General features: G+C 39.9%; 1 protein-coding gene and 1 non-coding gene across 3 annotated transcripts in view; one reads left to right on the forward strand and one right to left on the reverse strand.

Annotated features, from left to right (window-relative positions):
- COPB2 (COPI coat complex subunit beta 2) overlaps positions 1–8418 on the reverse strand; it is a 36414-nt gene extending 27996 nt beyond the window's left edge. For both annotated transcript variants that reach the window (XM_023187867.2, XM_023187866.2), the window contains exons 1-2: positions 8235–8418; positions 1986–2123 (exon numbers count right to left, since the gene is read on the reverse strand). In XM_023187867.2, coding sequence (XP_023043635.1) covers positions 1986–2123; positions 8235–8237 — 141 coding nt within the window. In that variant the 5' untranslated portion in view covers positions 8238–8418. The remainder of the gene's footprint in view (positions 1–1985; positions 2124–8234) is intronic.
- LOC111523384 lies at positions 6894–7000 on the forward strand. The gene has a single exon (XR_002725509.1). It is a non-coding gene; the product is annotated as a U6 spliceosomal RNA (small nuclear RNA).
- Positions 8419–11488: the final 3070 nt, after the last annotated feature.

Genomic DNA, 11488 nt, shown 5'->3' on the forward strand with positions numbered 1-11488 from the left:
AAAAAAAAAAAAAAAGAATTTGCTCTCAATACAGGAGTGGTAAATACTGTTGGTGATATGAACACAGGGAAAAAACGGGGAGAACCAAAGACAGATCAATCATTGAACAAAGACTTACTATCTACTAGGAGCCTGACAGTGTATCAGGTAGTGCCTCATGCACTGGACCAACAGTGGGAAATAAGATGAGGGTAATCCTTGTCCTCACAGAACCTCCATTCTTGGAGGAAAGAAGGAAATTAAACATGAAGTTACCAATGAGATAAATTATGAAAGGGGAAGCAGATGGTCCTGTCATAGGGCAGAAAAAGGTATAGAAGAAAAAAAAGGGGCAAAGCAGAAATGCAGATAAAGCAAAGATATATTACAATAAAGCCTAGAGAAAGATAAGTACACCTGGGCTTTAGAACATAAGATGATCAAGTGACAGAGCCGAGAGATAGGTAAATGTAGTTAATAAGAGGGAATCCCTAGGAATAACCACAGAGAGAGGACACCAACATATCTGTTAAACATAAAATCAGAAATACTTTAAACATCTCAAGAACTAAACAAAAAGGAAAAAAAAAAGCAGTTATTTGCATCAAAGCAAAAAGAATTCACAAGATAAAGATCTGAAGTTGTAGAGAACACAAATACTGAACTAGCGATAAGTGAAATGCATATTATTCATTCATTGAACAAATAATTATTGAGCACTTACTATGTGCCAGGTAATGTTATAGGCACCGAGATACAGCAGAAAACAAAATGTTAATTTGTATAAAATGTCACTGATGGACTATGATATGGTTTGGATTTGTATCCCCACCCAAATCTCATGTTGAATTGGAGGAAGGCCCTGGCGGGAGGTGATTGGACTGTGGGGGTGGATTGGAGGTGATTGAAGGTGGGGATGGATTTCCCGCTTGCTGTTCTTGTGATAGTGATTTCTCATGAGATCTGATGGCTTAAAAGCGTGTGGCACTTTCCACTTCGCTCTCTCTCTCCTGCCATCATGTGAAGAAGGTGCTTGCTTCTCCTTCACCTGCTGCCAAGATTTTAAGTTTCCTGAGGCCTCCCAGTCATGCTTCCTGTTAAGCCTGTGGAACTATGAGTCAATTAAACCTCTTTCCTTCATAAATTACCCAGTCTCAGGTAGTTCTTTACAGCAGTGTGAGAACAGACTAATACAGGGTATAAGTTTAGTGTACAGTCATTTCTGTTTCATTACAGTGAGTATAAAAGTGTAAAGGTGTTTTTAGGTTTACTTCTGGCTTTGGTTCCTTGATCCTATTCTGCCATTTTAAATTCCTCAAATGTGAATCTCACCTGGATTTCAAGAACTTAACTTTGGACATTAAGGATAATTACTACATAAGTAGACACAACTGTATGGTATAGTGCTAACTATATGCTTTGTACTCTTAAATACAGTCTAGGAAGACTAGAAAATATGAGATAAACTAATTTGAAGGATATGTTATTTACTCAGGTGAAAGAGAATGAGTCAAGCATTTAGGCAGAGAATCTGTAAGATGCATGTATAATCAAAAGCTGACTATAAATATTTCCCTGATATAATCTATATAGCTGAGTGAAAGATTTATCTGGATATCATTACATTGGGCATTTGGAAGAAAAATAAATAAATTTAAAAATATCATTCTTAAGATAGAATATTCACTGAATGGAAAATTAACAATTAAATACTTTAGCGAGTGATCCTATAATGCCATCAGTTTTCTCAATTTCAAAAAAGAGCTAATACTACCTAAGTCAGAGTTGTCATATTTAAATATTATATCTAACATACCCAGGGCAGTTTCTCCTACAAACTATCCCCTCATAAATGTTAGTTCCTTCATGTTTAAAATACTTCCTACCAACTGGAGAAAGCGGTTTACATATAGCTTCTGGATTCTGTTACAGTATTTCTTCTCTTTCATTATAAACACAGTCTAACATAATATTTTATTTCTAATAAAGTCCTGAAAAATTCCTACCTGTGTTTCATGATTCCAAACACACACACTGCCATTGTAAAGACTTGCCAACATCCATGGCTCTGTAGGATGCAAATCCACACTCTTAACTCGATCAGATCTGGCAGTTAGCTTTCTTTTGATATCAAGTCGCAGAGGCTAAAAAGAAACATTAAAAAAATTAAACTGCTAAGCCAAATAAAATATGTTTGAGATCTTAACTAAATAAATTGCATGAATAGGCCTACAAAACAATTCAGTTACTACTTTGCTAAGCTTTTGACACAGTTTCAAGTCTAAGCACCTATTTCTTCACTCACACATGCAAAAAAATCAGAATATTTAACATTATAAGATTTACAGCAGTGGTCTTCAAACTTTTTGCTCTAAGGATTCTCCTTAAAAACTTTGAGGACCCCAAAGAGCTTTTGTTTATGTGAGTTTTATCTATTGGCATGTTACCATGTTAAAAATTAAACCTGAGACAACTTTAAAATATTTATATATTACTTCATTTTCAAATAACAAAAATAAATCCAGTGCATGTTAACTAAAATAACGTTTTTATGAAAAATAACTATGTTTTCAAAAAAATTTGGTGAGAAAAGTGGCAATATTTTACATTTTTGCAAAACTCTTTACAATCTGACTTAACAGAAGACAGATGGTTTCTCACTATCTGCTTCTGCCTTCAATATGCTGTGATATGTTCTTTTGGTTAATGTATACAAAATAATGCCTGGTCTCACAGACACATAGCTGGAAAGTGAGGAGTATTTCTTAATAGTTTTTTCAAGTAATATGATGTTATTCTTTGAAATTCGAGAAGTGGTAATTTCTTAAAGGTTACTTGAAAGGTAAAATCTGAAACCGTATCAATCAGCTGTTTATACTTTGTTACATTAAAATCCACTGGCTTAGTCCATACTTTGAATGGATCTTTCTCTCATGCATGTTTTTCTAACATTAAGCATTGGTCATTTGGAAAATGCTGGTTCACTGAATTATGCACATCTTCTAGATGCTAACAACATCATTATACTATAAAAAAAAAGTACATTCACTAATTTCACCACCTACTTCAACTGATAAGCCTTTAAGCATTGGAAATCCATCAAGTTCAGCGAGTTTTTCAAAATTCAAACTTTCACTTGAAAGCTCTAATTTTATCATTGGCAACAAATACTGTCAGGGACCAGCCAATCTCTTTCAGGTTTTTAAAAAATGTCTACCAAATATTCAAGTCTGAATAAGCAGAGTTTCTCATTGTTTCAAGTAAAGCTCACAACTTAAAAATGGTGCAAGTGTTTCCCCTTGAGACAACCACCATACTTCAGTATGCAGTAGAACTGCTTTATGCATACTCCCCATTTCACCACACAGAATTTAAAAGATGCATACTCAAGTGTGGAGAGGTAATAAAATTTTTACTGTTTCATCAATGACATTCTTAAGTGAAACTGGCTTTTTAAAAAACTGTGTAACAATGAAGAATATACTAACAGTACAATTTGGTGTCACTTCACTAGCAGTTTTACCTTCCATTAGTTTTACACCATCAGTGCAAATATCAACATTGTGAAAGGTGCCAACAGTGTCTCACTGTTAAGAAAATACTTTTAATTTATAGACCTCCTAAAAGAGTATTAGGGACTCTTAAGGAATCGAAGACCACATTTTGAGAACCTCTAGTTCATAGATTTATCTAGTAAAAAAAAAAAATTTTTTTTTTTTTTTTTGAGTCTCGCTCTGTCGCCCATGCTGGAGTGCAGTGGTGCCGATCTCAGCTCACTGAAACCTCTGCCTCCTGGGTTCAAGCGACTCTTCTGCCTCAGCCTCCCGGTTCAAGCGACTCTTCTGCCTCAGCCTCCCGAATAGCTGGGACTACAGGTGCATAATTTTTTGTATTTTTAGTAGAGATGGGGTTTCACTGTGTTAGCCAGGATGGTCTCAATTTCCTGACCTCATGATCCACCTGCCTCGCCCTCCCAAAGTGCTGGGATTACAGGCATAAGCCACCGCGCCCAGTCAATAAATTTTAAATATTTACAAATTAAAATTTTGTGCCCAGGTCAATAGTGTCATATCAGGAAATATTCTGAAGAAGTGTTATTCATAAGTTCCTGGTAACCATAAAGCATAATATTGAGTTCTTTGGAGAAAAGTGGTAGATTTATCTTGGCAAAAATGTTAGCAAATGCTAGGTAATGTAATGTGTGATCAATAAGGGTTATATCCCTGTGCATGATGGCCTTTGGTGTCAAATGGGAATGTTTGAAATATTTTAATGGATTTAAATTACAGAAACTTAATGAAAATTGGAACAATTTAAAACAAAAATTAAAACATTCTCTCAAGTCAGAAATATGAATAGTTTATAATAGCATTCTCAAGCCAAATTCTTCCTTTGAATTACAGAACAATTATTTGAACAACTATTTTCTCCATTCTCCAAAAAATGTCTTTCTAGGAGAAAAGTTAATTCATTATATACAATGATATTTTAGGGCAGTGGGCTTAATTCTCTCTAGGAGGCATGCTGAGAAATATGATTTAAAATATATTTCCCCTTTAACAGGTCTTAAACACAACCTAAAAGCTCATTTGGCAAGTTGAGTTACTGTCAAAATCTTTATTGCTGTGATCTTCTATGATGATCATGAATGGGACAGAAATTTAAGGTTACCTTTGAATATAAAAAGAAGATCTAGCAGAGACAATTTCCTGAGACAACACCTCACAACGCTTTTACTCATCTTTTTGGGGTTATCAAATTTGGGTCATTGACTACTTCAAGTCTTGTTCTATCCACACCTCCTTCACTTTCAGCAACAACCTTTACCACTTACTTTAAAATATCAGAGTTCTCTGGCTCTTCTCTTCAATTTCCTCAAAAATGTTTTCACTGTCATCAGTCCCTTCCTCTCTTCAATTTTCTACTTTCTTTCTTTCTTTCTTTTTTTTTTTTTTGTGAGACAGTCTTGCTCTGTCGCCCAGGTTGGAGGGCACTGGCGCGATCTTGGCTCACTGCAACCTCTGCCTCCTAGGTTCAAGCAATTCTCCTGCCTCAGCCTCCAGAGTAGCTGAGACTACAGGTGTCTGCCACCACGTCTAGCTAATTTTTGTATTTTTTGAGACGGGGTTTCACCATATTGGCCAGGCTGGTCTCCAACTCCTCTCCTGACCTTGTGATCCACCCACCTCGATCTCCCAGCCCCAATTTTCTACTTTCAAATAATCATCATCTTCACATTCCCTGCTAGTTCAGAAAAGCAAGGCTTTTCACTTCATCCATTTCTGAGTTCTGCCCCATAAATTACTATTATAAATTTTAACTTCCCTTTAAATCTCTATGGAGTCAATAGGTATAAAGCGTCTATTGTGTACCAGGCAGGAACCATGGTGAGGGTTTTCATATAAGCCAGCATATCTCACAATTCTCCTCCAGTAATGAGCAAATTGGACACTTATAAATTGGGAACATTTTACTTTAAAATATTTTAAGTTATTGATTATTGAGTAAAAGTGACGCTCCATCAGTTGGGCCAGGGAACTCTGAGCAACCCCAGTAAACCTCTACATACTCCCAAAGCACAAATCTCAGTTTAAAAAAGAACAGGCAGCCAGGCGTGGTGGCTCATGTCTGTAATCCCAGCACTTTGGGAGGCCGAGGCAGGCAGATCACCTGAGGTCAGGAGTTTGAGACCAGCCTGGCCAACATGGTGAAACCCCATCTCTACTAAAAATACAAAAAAAAAAAAAAAGGACAAAGAAAAAAAATTAGCCAGACGTGGTGGTGCACCTGCATTCCCAGCTAATCAGGAGGCTGAGGCTGGAGAATTGCTTGAACCTGGGAGGTAGAGGTTGCAGTGAGCTAAGACTGCACCACTGCACTCCAGCCTGGGCGACAGTGAGATTGTCTCAAAAAAAAAAAAAAAAAAAAGGAACAGGCAAGGGTTCTTGTGATAATATTTCTCCCAATAGTTAAGTGACTATCTTGAATAAGACAATGTACTAGGTACTTTGGGACAAAGATGATTAGGATGCTCACACTGTATCCTCAACTCTAAATGCTTCCCTCCATTTCCAAAAGCTGGATGCATTCAGGACTCAGCTTAAATGCCACTGCCACCAGTAAGACCTTTCTAGTTACCCTAGCCTGAAGCATTCTTTCCTAGGGAATCCTACAGGATTTCATTTTAACTGTTCATGGTACACTTGTGTACACACCTTTTCTTGCTTTCTAGAGTAGATCTTCCTTAAAGCCAGGGTCATTGCTTATACATGTCTTTATCTCCAGACCACCTTATATATTTGAGTATGGGGGTTTAAAGACAGATACCATAACATAAAACTAGAGTGTCACGATGGATTTAAATTTCAGTTCCACCACTCATTTCAGATGTGCAATAGTGGGCAAATTTACTTAAGCTCTTTCAAGTTTGACTTATACAAAACAGAAATATTATTATTATCTACCTCTTAGTGCTGTAAGAATTAAATTCAGAGTTAACCAGTTAGAGCAGTGCCTGACCTACAGTAACCACTTCACAAACATGTAACTCTATCTCCCAGCTGCTGTGAGAATTAGGCAACCATGTTTAGCGAAGTGCATGGCACATAGTAAATACTCTATGGTAAATGTACAAATGAATAAATTCACATTTTATATTTTCCACAAAGGATTTAAAATATATTAAAGAACGAAGGTAATATTTCATTATATAAATACACTGGTAAATGTAAAGATGGCAAAAAAATATTAAATTAGGCAGATCCAAGACCCTTTTTCAAAAACATCCATTACTGCAACCACAGCAGACCCAAACTAGAGCAGGTAGTTAGTAATATGAAGTGCTGTAATTAAGAGGCTTGAGGTTTGTTCAGTTCAGGGACTGTAACCCGGGTGCCTAAGAGAGTCCACGGATGGTGCTAGTCAGCAGCATATACACTAACATTGGAAGGATACAGAGAGAAGATGAGCGTGGCCCCTGCGCAAGGATGAGACGCAAATCCATGAAGGGTTCCATATTTTTTATAAAACAAAATTAAAAAAAAAAAAGTCCATGGAATGAGAGGGGCGGGGTCTGTGAATGAGTGCACTAAATTTTATGCAAAAATATTTGTTTCTCTGTGCATTTTCTCTGGGAGTATTCCTAAATTTTTCCTCTGTTTCTAGTTCCAACTTTGCCACAATTAACCTTGTAGAAACATAATTTTAAAAAATTTTTTAAACTGAAGATGAGGGACTTAATCCCTAGCGTCTTCAAGCTCCAAAATGTTTGATTCTGTGCTTCATAACAAGTTTTTCTTAAAGGCAGAAAAACATTTAAATGTAAAATATTTTCTTTTCTTTTCTTTTTTTTTTTTTTGGGACGGAGTCTTGCTCTGTCCCAGGCTAGAGTGCAGTGGTGCGATCTCGGCTCACTGCAACCTCCGCCTCCCAGGTTCAAGCGAATCTCCTGCCTCAGCCTCCCTAGTAGCTGGGACTACAGGTGCGTGCCATCAAGCCCGGATAATTTTTTTTTTTTTTGTATTTTCAATAGAGACAGAAGATATTCTTACACTATTGTTTTCCTTCCTTATTATTATAACACTCTTGTGCAAACTATTCTAGGGCATTTTTTACGGTTATGGTGATAACAACAGAGTGCTCTAACAATTACTATTCTTACCAGTCACTGTATTTGCAAATGCATGAAAGCACACCAGCCAGCGTTATAAACAGCACCCCCTTCCTCCCAACCCTTCTCCCCTTAGAAACCTAAGAGCTGAGATACCAAAGCGTTTGAAATTCCATTTTTGACTCCATATACATTTGTTTTTGGCTTCTCTGCTTGTTTACAGCTTGTAGCCAGCACACACTATTCCCGGAATAAGCCCAACAGGAGTGCAGATTAACTACCACCGTTTTAAAAGGAAACTTTAGTTTCACCAAAAGCCTCCTACGGAGTTCAACATAGTCGGCCTCTGTATTTCCCTACACCACCGACCCCGCTGCAGACTGCAGGAGCTCTGGCAAGCGCCACAAGCGCCAGAGGAGACAGAACCCCTCACTAGCAGGCGTTGCCTCTCCAAACCATCCCAGTCCCCTGGGCCCCACCGCCTTCTCCCTTCCTGGAATCAAACTGGACCAAGACCCTGCAAGGCCGGAGGCGGCTGCCGCAGCGGGAGCCCAGACCACTGCTCACCGCGGCCCTCAGTCCAGAAGCTCCAGGAATCGGCCGTAACCTATGCGACCCCGCTCCCTTCTACGGGGTCTGGACCTACCATGGCTGTGTCGGTTCGACCCCTGGCACCTCGTTTGTTACTGGCTACGCAGGCCCTGAGAGAAACCCACCGAGCCTCTGACCGTCAGACTGACTGACGTGGAACTTCCGGGAGCCGATTCTCGCGATAGTCAGAGGCCAGGGCCGAAGCGCCTGCGCAAATGGCGCGCAGACCCATCCTTTCCCAAGCCCCGCCCCAGTTTCCTAGGCAACGTGGCCTTCGGGACCGCTGGTAATGGACCTGAGGCCGCCGGGAAGGAGGGGTGTGGCGTAGACCACCAAGGGCCGTGTCCTGGTGCTGCTAAGCTTGGACTCCGACCAGAAGATAGAGATTGAAACGATGAGGAAAACGAAGGGCCTAATCCCCGCTGGACGCTAACTGCAGGGCAAGCTCCCCGGTGCTGGAGTTGTGTTACAGAGGCGGAGAACCGCTATCGGGCTTCCTCGGACTCTGGCCCTGAGGGCGGGGAACGGCGACGGAGAAGGCGTAACGAGACTCTTAAGTCCAGTGTGTTCTGGGGGCTTGTTGTGAGGCCCAGAGAGTTCTCTGCAGGCCCTGCCCCGGGCACTGATTAAAGCTGAGAAGAGACGCGCTGGGCTGCGGGCTGAGCTCCAGGCTTCTGAAGTCAGAGGGAGGGCTGAGAGCATCCACTTCTGGAGCTCCCTGGGAGACGGCAACTACCTAACCGTGTGTGTGTGTTTGTGTATGTCTTGTGTTGAGCATCGGCTGGCTGTGTTATTCATTCAACAAATATTTATCGATCTTCAGCAGTGTGCCAGACATACTTTCCTCTCAAATCTTCACATCAAACCTGAATTATCTCGATTTAATGATGAGGAAACTCGGGCTCAAAGAAGTTAAGTGTTTTAGCCAAGACTGCATAGTAAGTGGTAGATAAAACCTCCGTGTTGAGCTGGAAGCGGTGGCTTACGCCTGGAAAACCAGCACTTTGGGAGGCCGAAACGGGTGTATCACCTGAGGTCAGGAGTTCGAGACCAGCCTGCCAACATAGTGAAACCCCGTCTCTACTAAAAATACAAAATTAGCCAGGCGTGGTGGCAGGCGCCTGTAATCCAAGCTATTCCAGAGGCTGAGACAGGAGAATCGCTTAGAACCTAGGAGGTGGAGGCTGCAGTGAGCTGAGGTCCCGCCACTGCACTCCAGCCTGGGCACCAGAGCAAGACTCTGTCTCAAAACAAAAAACCTCAAAGTTTGTGATCTTTCTACTACATAACACTATCTGTTCATTAATGTGGCTAAATTCTAAGGGCCTATGCCATAGGGGTTACACTACACAATAAAGTTCGAGAACATTTGCCTATCACGCACACTTCACACTCCCTCTATTTCCTTTTTTTTTTTTTTTAAGAAAACATGTGGACCGTATAAAACGTGCCCTCTGGTTACACGTACAAACGTGTATCTTTAAAAGAAATCATAAAGTCTTTTCAGACCTCCAGATTTTCAGAAAGGCAAAAAGAAAAATTATATATATGTGTGGGTGTGTAGATAATGATAATCAGAGGGAGATGATTTTGCACGAAATTATTTGGCTTTAATAGGAGCCTTGAGCTAATGTGACTGTGTTCATGGGCCTCAGTTTTCATCATCTTAACATCCAGCTGCATGGTTTTTAAAGATCTTTCCATTTTTTTCTTTTTTTATGTTTCTATGGCATTCAGTAGTGGAAAAAAGAGTCTGGAACTGGAGTTTAGTGCCAGCAGTGTGATCTTATGTAAATCGAGACTAATAATTCTAATAATTGCATACTTTGCTTACTCTGTGGAGTGACTGAGGATCCTGAGTTGAAAAAATTATAAGAACTATACCTAATTTGCTTGGATAATGGAGCTTTCAATATTTCTAATTCCTGGATACTCTTGCACTCGAGAGAGTATTTTTGGATTTGGCACAGTACTAAGTAATACAAAATAAAATGATGTATCTCTATTGTCAAGGGGCTCAGCTGGGAATACTTAAATCTTTGTATATCACTGGGCACCTAAGGGTCTACCTAGCTGGTGTTGTGGGCCTGAACCCCCCAGTGTCATTCTTACTTGGATTATATCTTCTCTCATTTTTTCCACTGCAGTTAGCCAAAATTAAGTCCTGCAATTGTAGACTGTAAATTCACTCTTTTAACCATTACATACTGAATGTGTACTATATACAAAGCACTATACTAGGTTCAGCCTTAAGATGTTACCCATAGAATTTGGTGTTGGATTTTGGTTGAAATACATTTTAAAGAAATAAAATTCTCAAATAGGAACTAATACATAACATTAAGTATGCACGTGTATTTCACTATATGTTCGACTGTGGGTTTAAATTAAAATCTTTTTTTTACTCAGTTGGGAGGAGACTGGAAGGTTAGGAAAAATAACTGTTGGGAAGAAAAGAAATATAGACAAGCTTAGCAGATTGGTAAAGGGTTTCCCAAGAGGTTGACTGCAATTGATTAACAGATTCTTAAAGTCTTACCTGGTCAATTTCTATTATGGCTGTTTCAGCCCTGCCTTTTTGTGGCGGCTGGGAGAATTCCAAGTGGGAATTCAGGTTGCCGTGCCTCTGTAAGTACCCTATATACAGCCTTCCCTTCCCACCCTACTCCTACCACTTCATAAGAAGTTGAGGACATGAAAATAATCCCTTGAGAAAGAGTCAGGGTTTTTTGTTTATTATTTTAGCTTATTTGTATTTATTTATTTATCTTGAGATGGAGTCTCACACTTTCACCCAGGCTGGAGTGCAGTGGCGCCATCTCGGCTAACTGCAACCTCCACCTCCTGGGTTCAAGCAATTCCCCTGCCTCAGTCTCCCCAGTAGCTGAGACTGCAGGTGCATGCCACCATGCCCGGCTTATTTTTGTAGTTTTAGAAGAGATGGGATTTCGCCATGTTGGCTAGGCTGGTCTTGAACTCCTTACCCCAGGTGATCTGCCTGCCTCGGCCTCCCAAAGTGCTGGGATTACAGGCGTGAGCCATGACATCCAGCCTTGTTTATTATTTTTAAATATACACGTGTCATCACTTAGCTAAGTGGTAAGTACTAGCATGAATAAGAACCTAGTTTCTCCCTTCAAAGGGACTACAATTTATAAGCAGGAAAGGTTATTTATGCACAAATTACTGAATACCAGGCAGAATATGAGTACCCTCTGAGAGAAGTGCCAGTAAAATACTCTGAAGATCAAATATCCAGCTGGGGAGAGAAATTTCATAAAGCAGATAGAATCTGAGGTGGACTTTGAG

The sequence above is a fragment of the Piliocolobus tephrosceles genome, chromosome 2, assembly GCF_002776525.5.
Source record: "Piliocolobus tephrosceles isolate RC106 chromosome 2, ASM277652v3, whole genome shotgun sequence".
NCBI classification, from domain to species: domain Eukaryota; kingdom Metazoa; phylum Chordata; class Mammalia; order Primates; family Cercopithecidae; genus Piliocolobus; species Piliocolobus tephrosceles.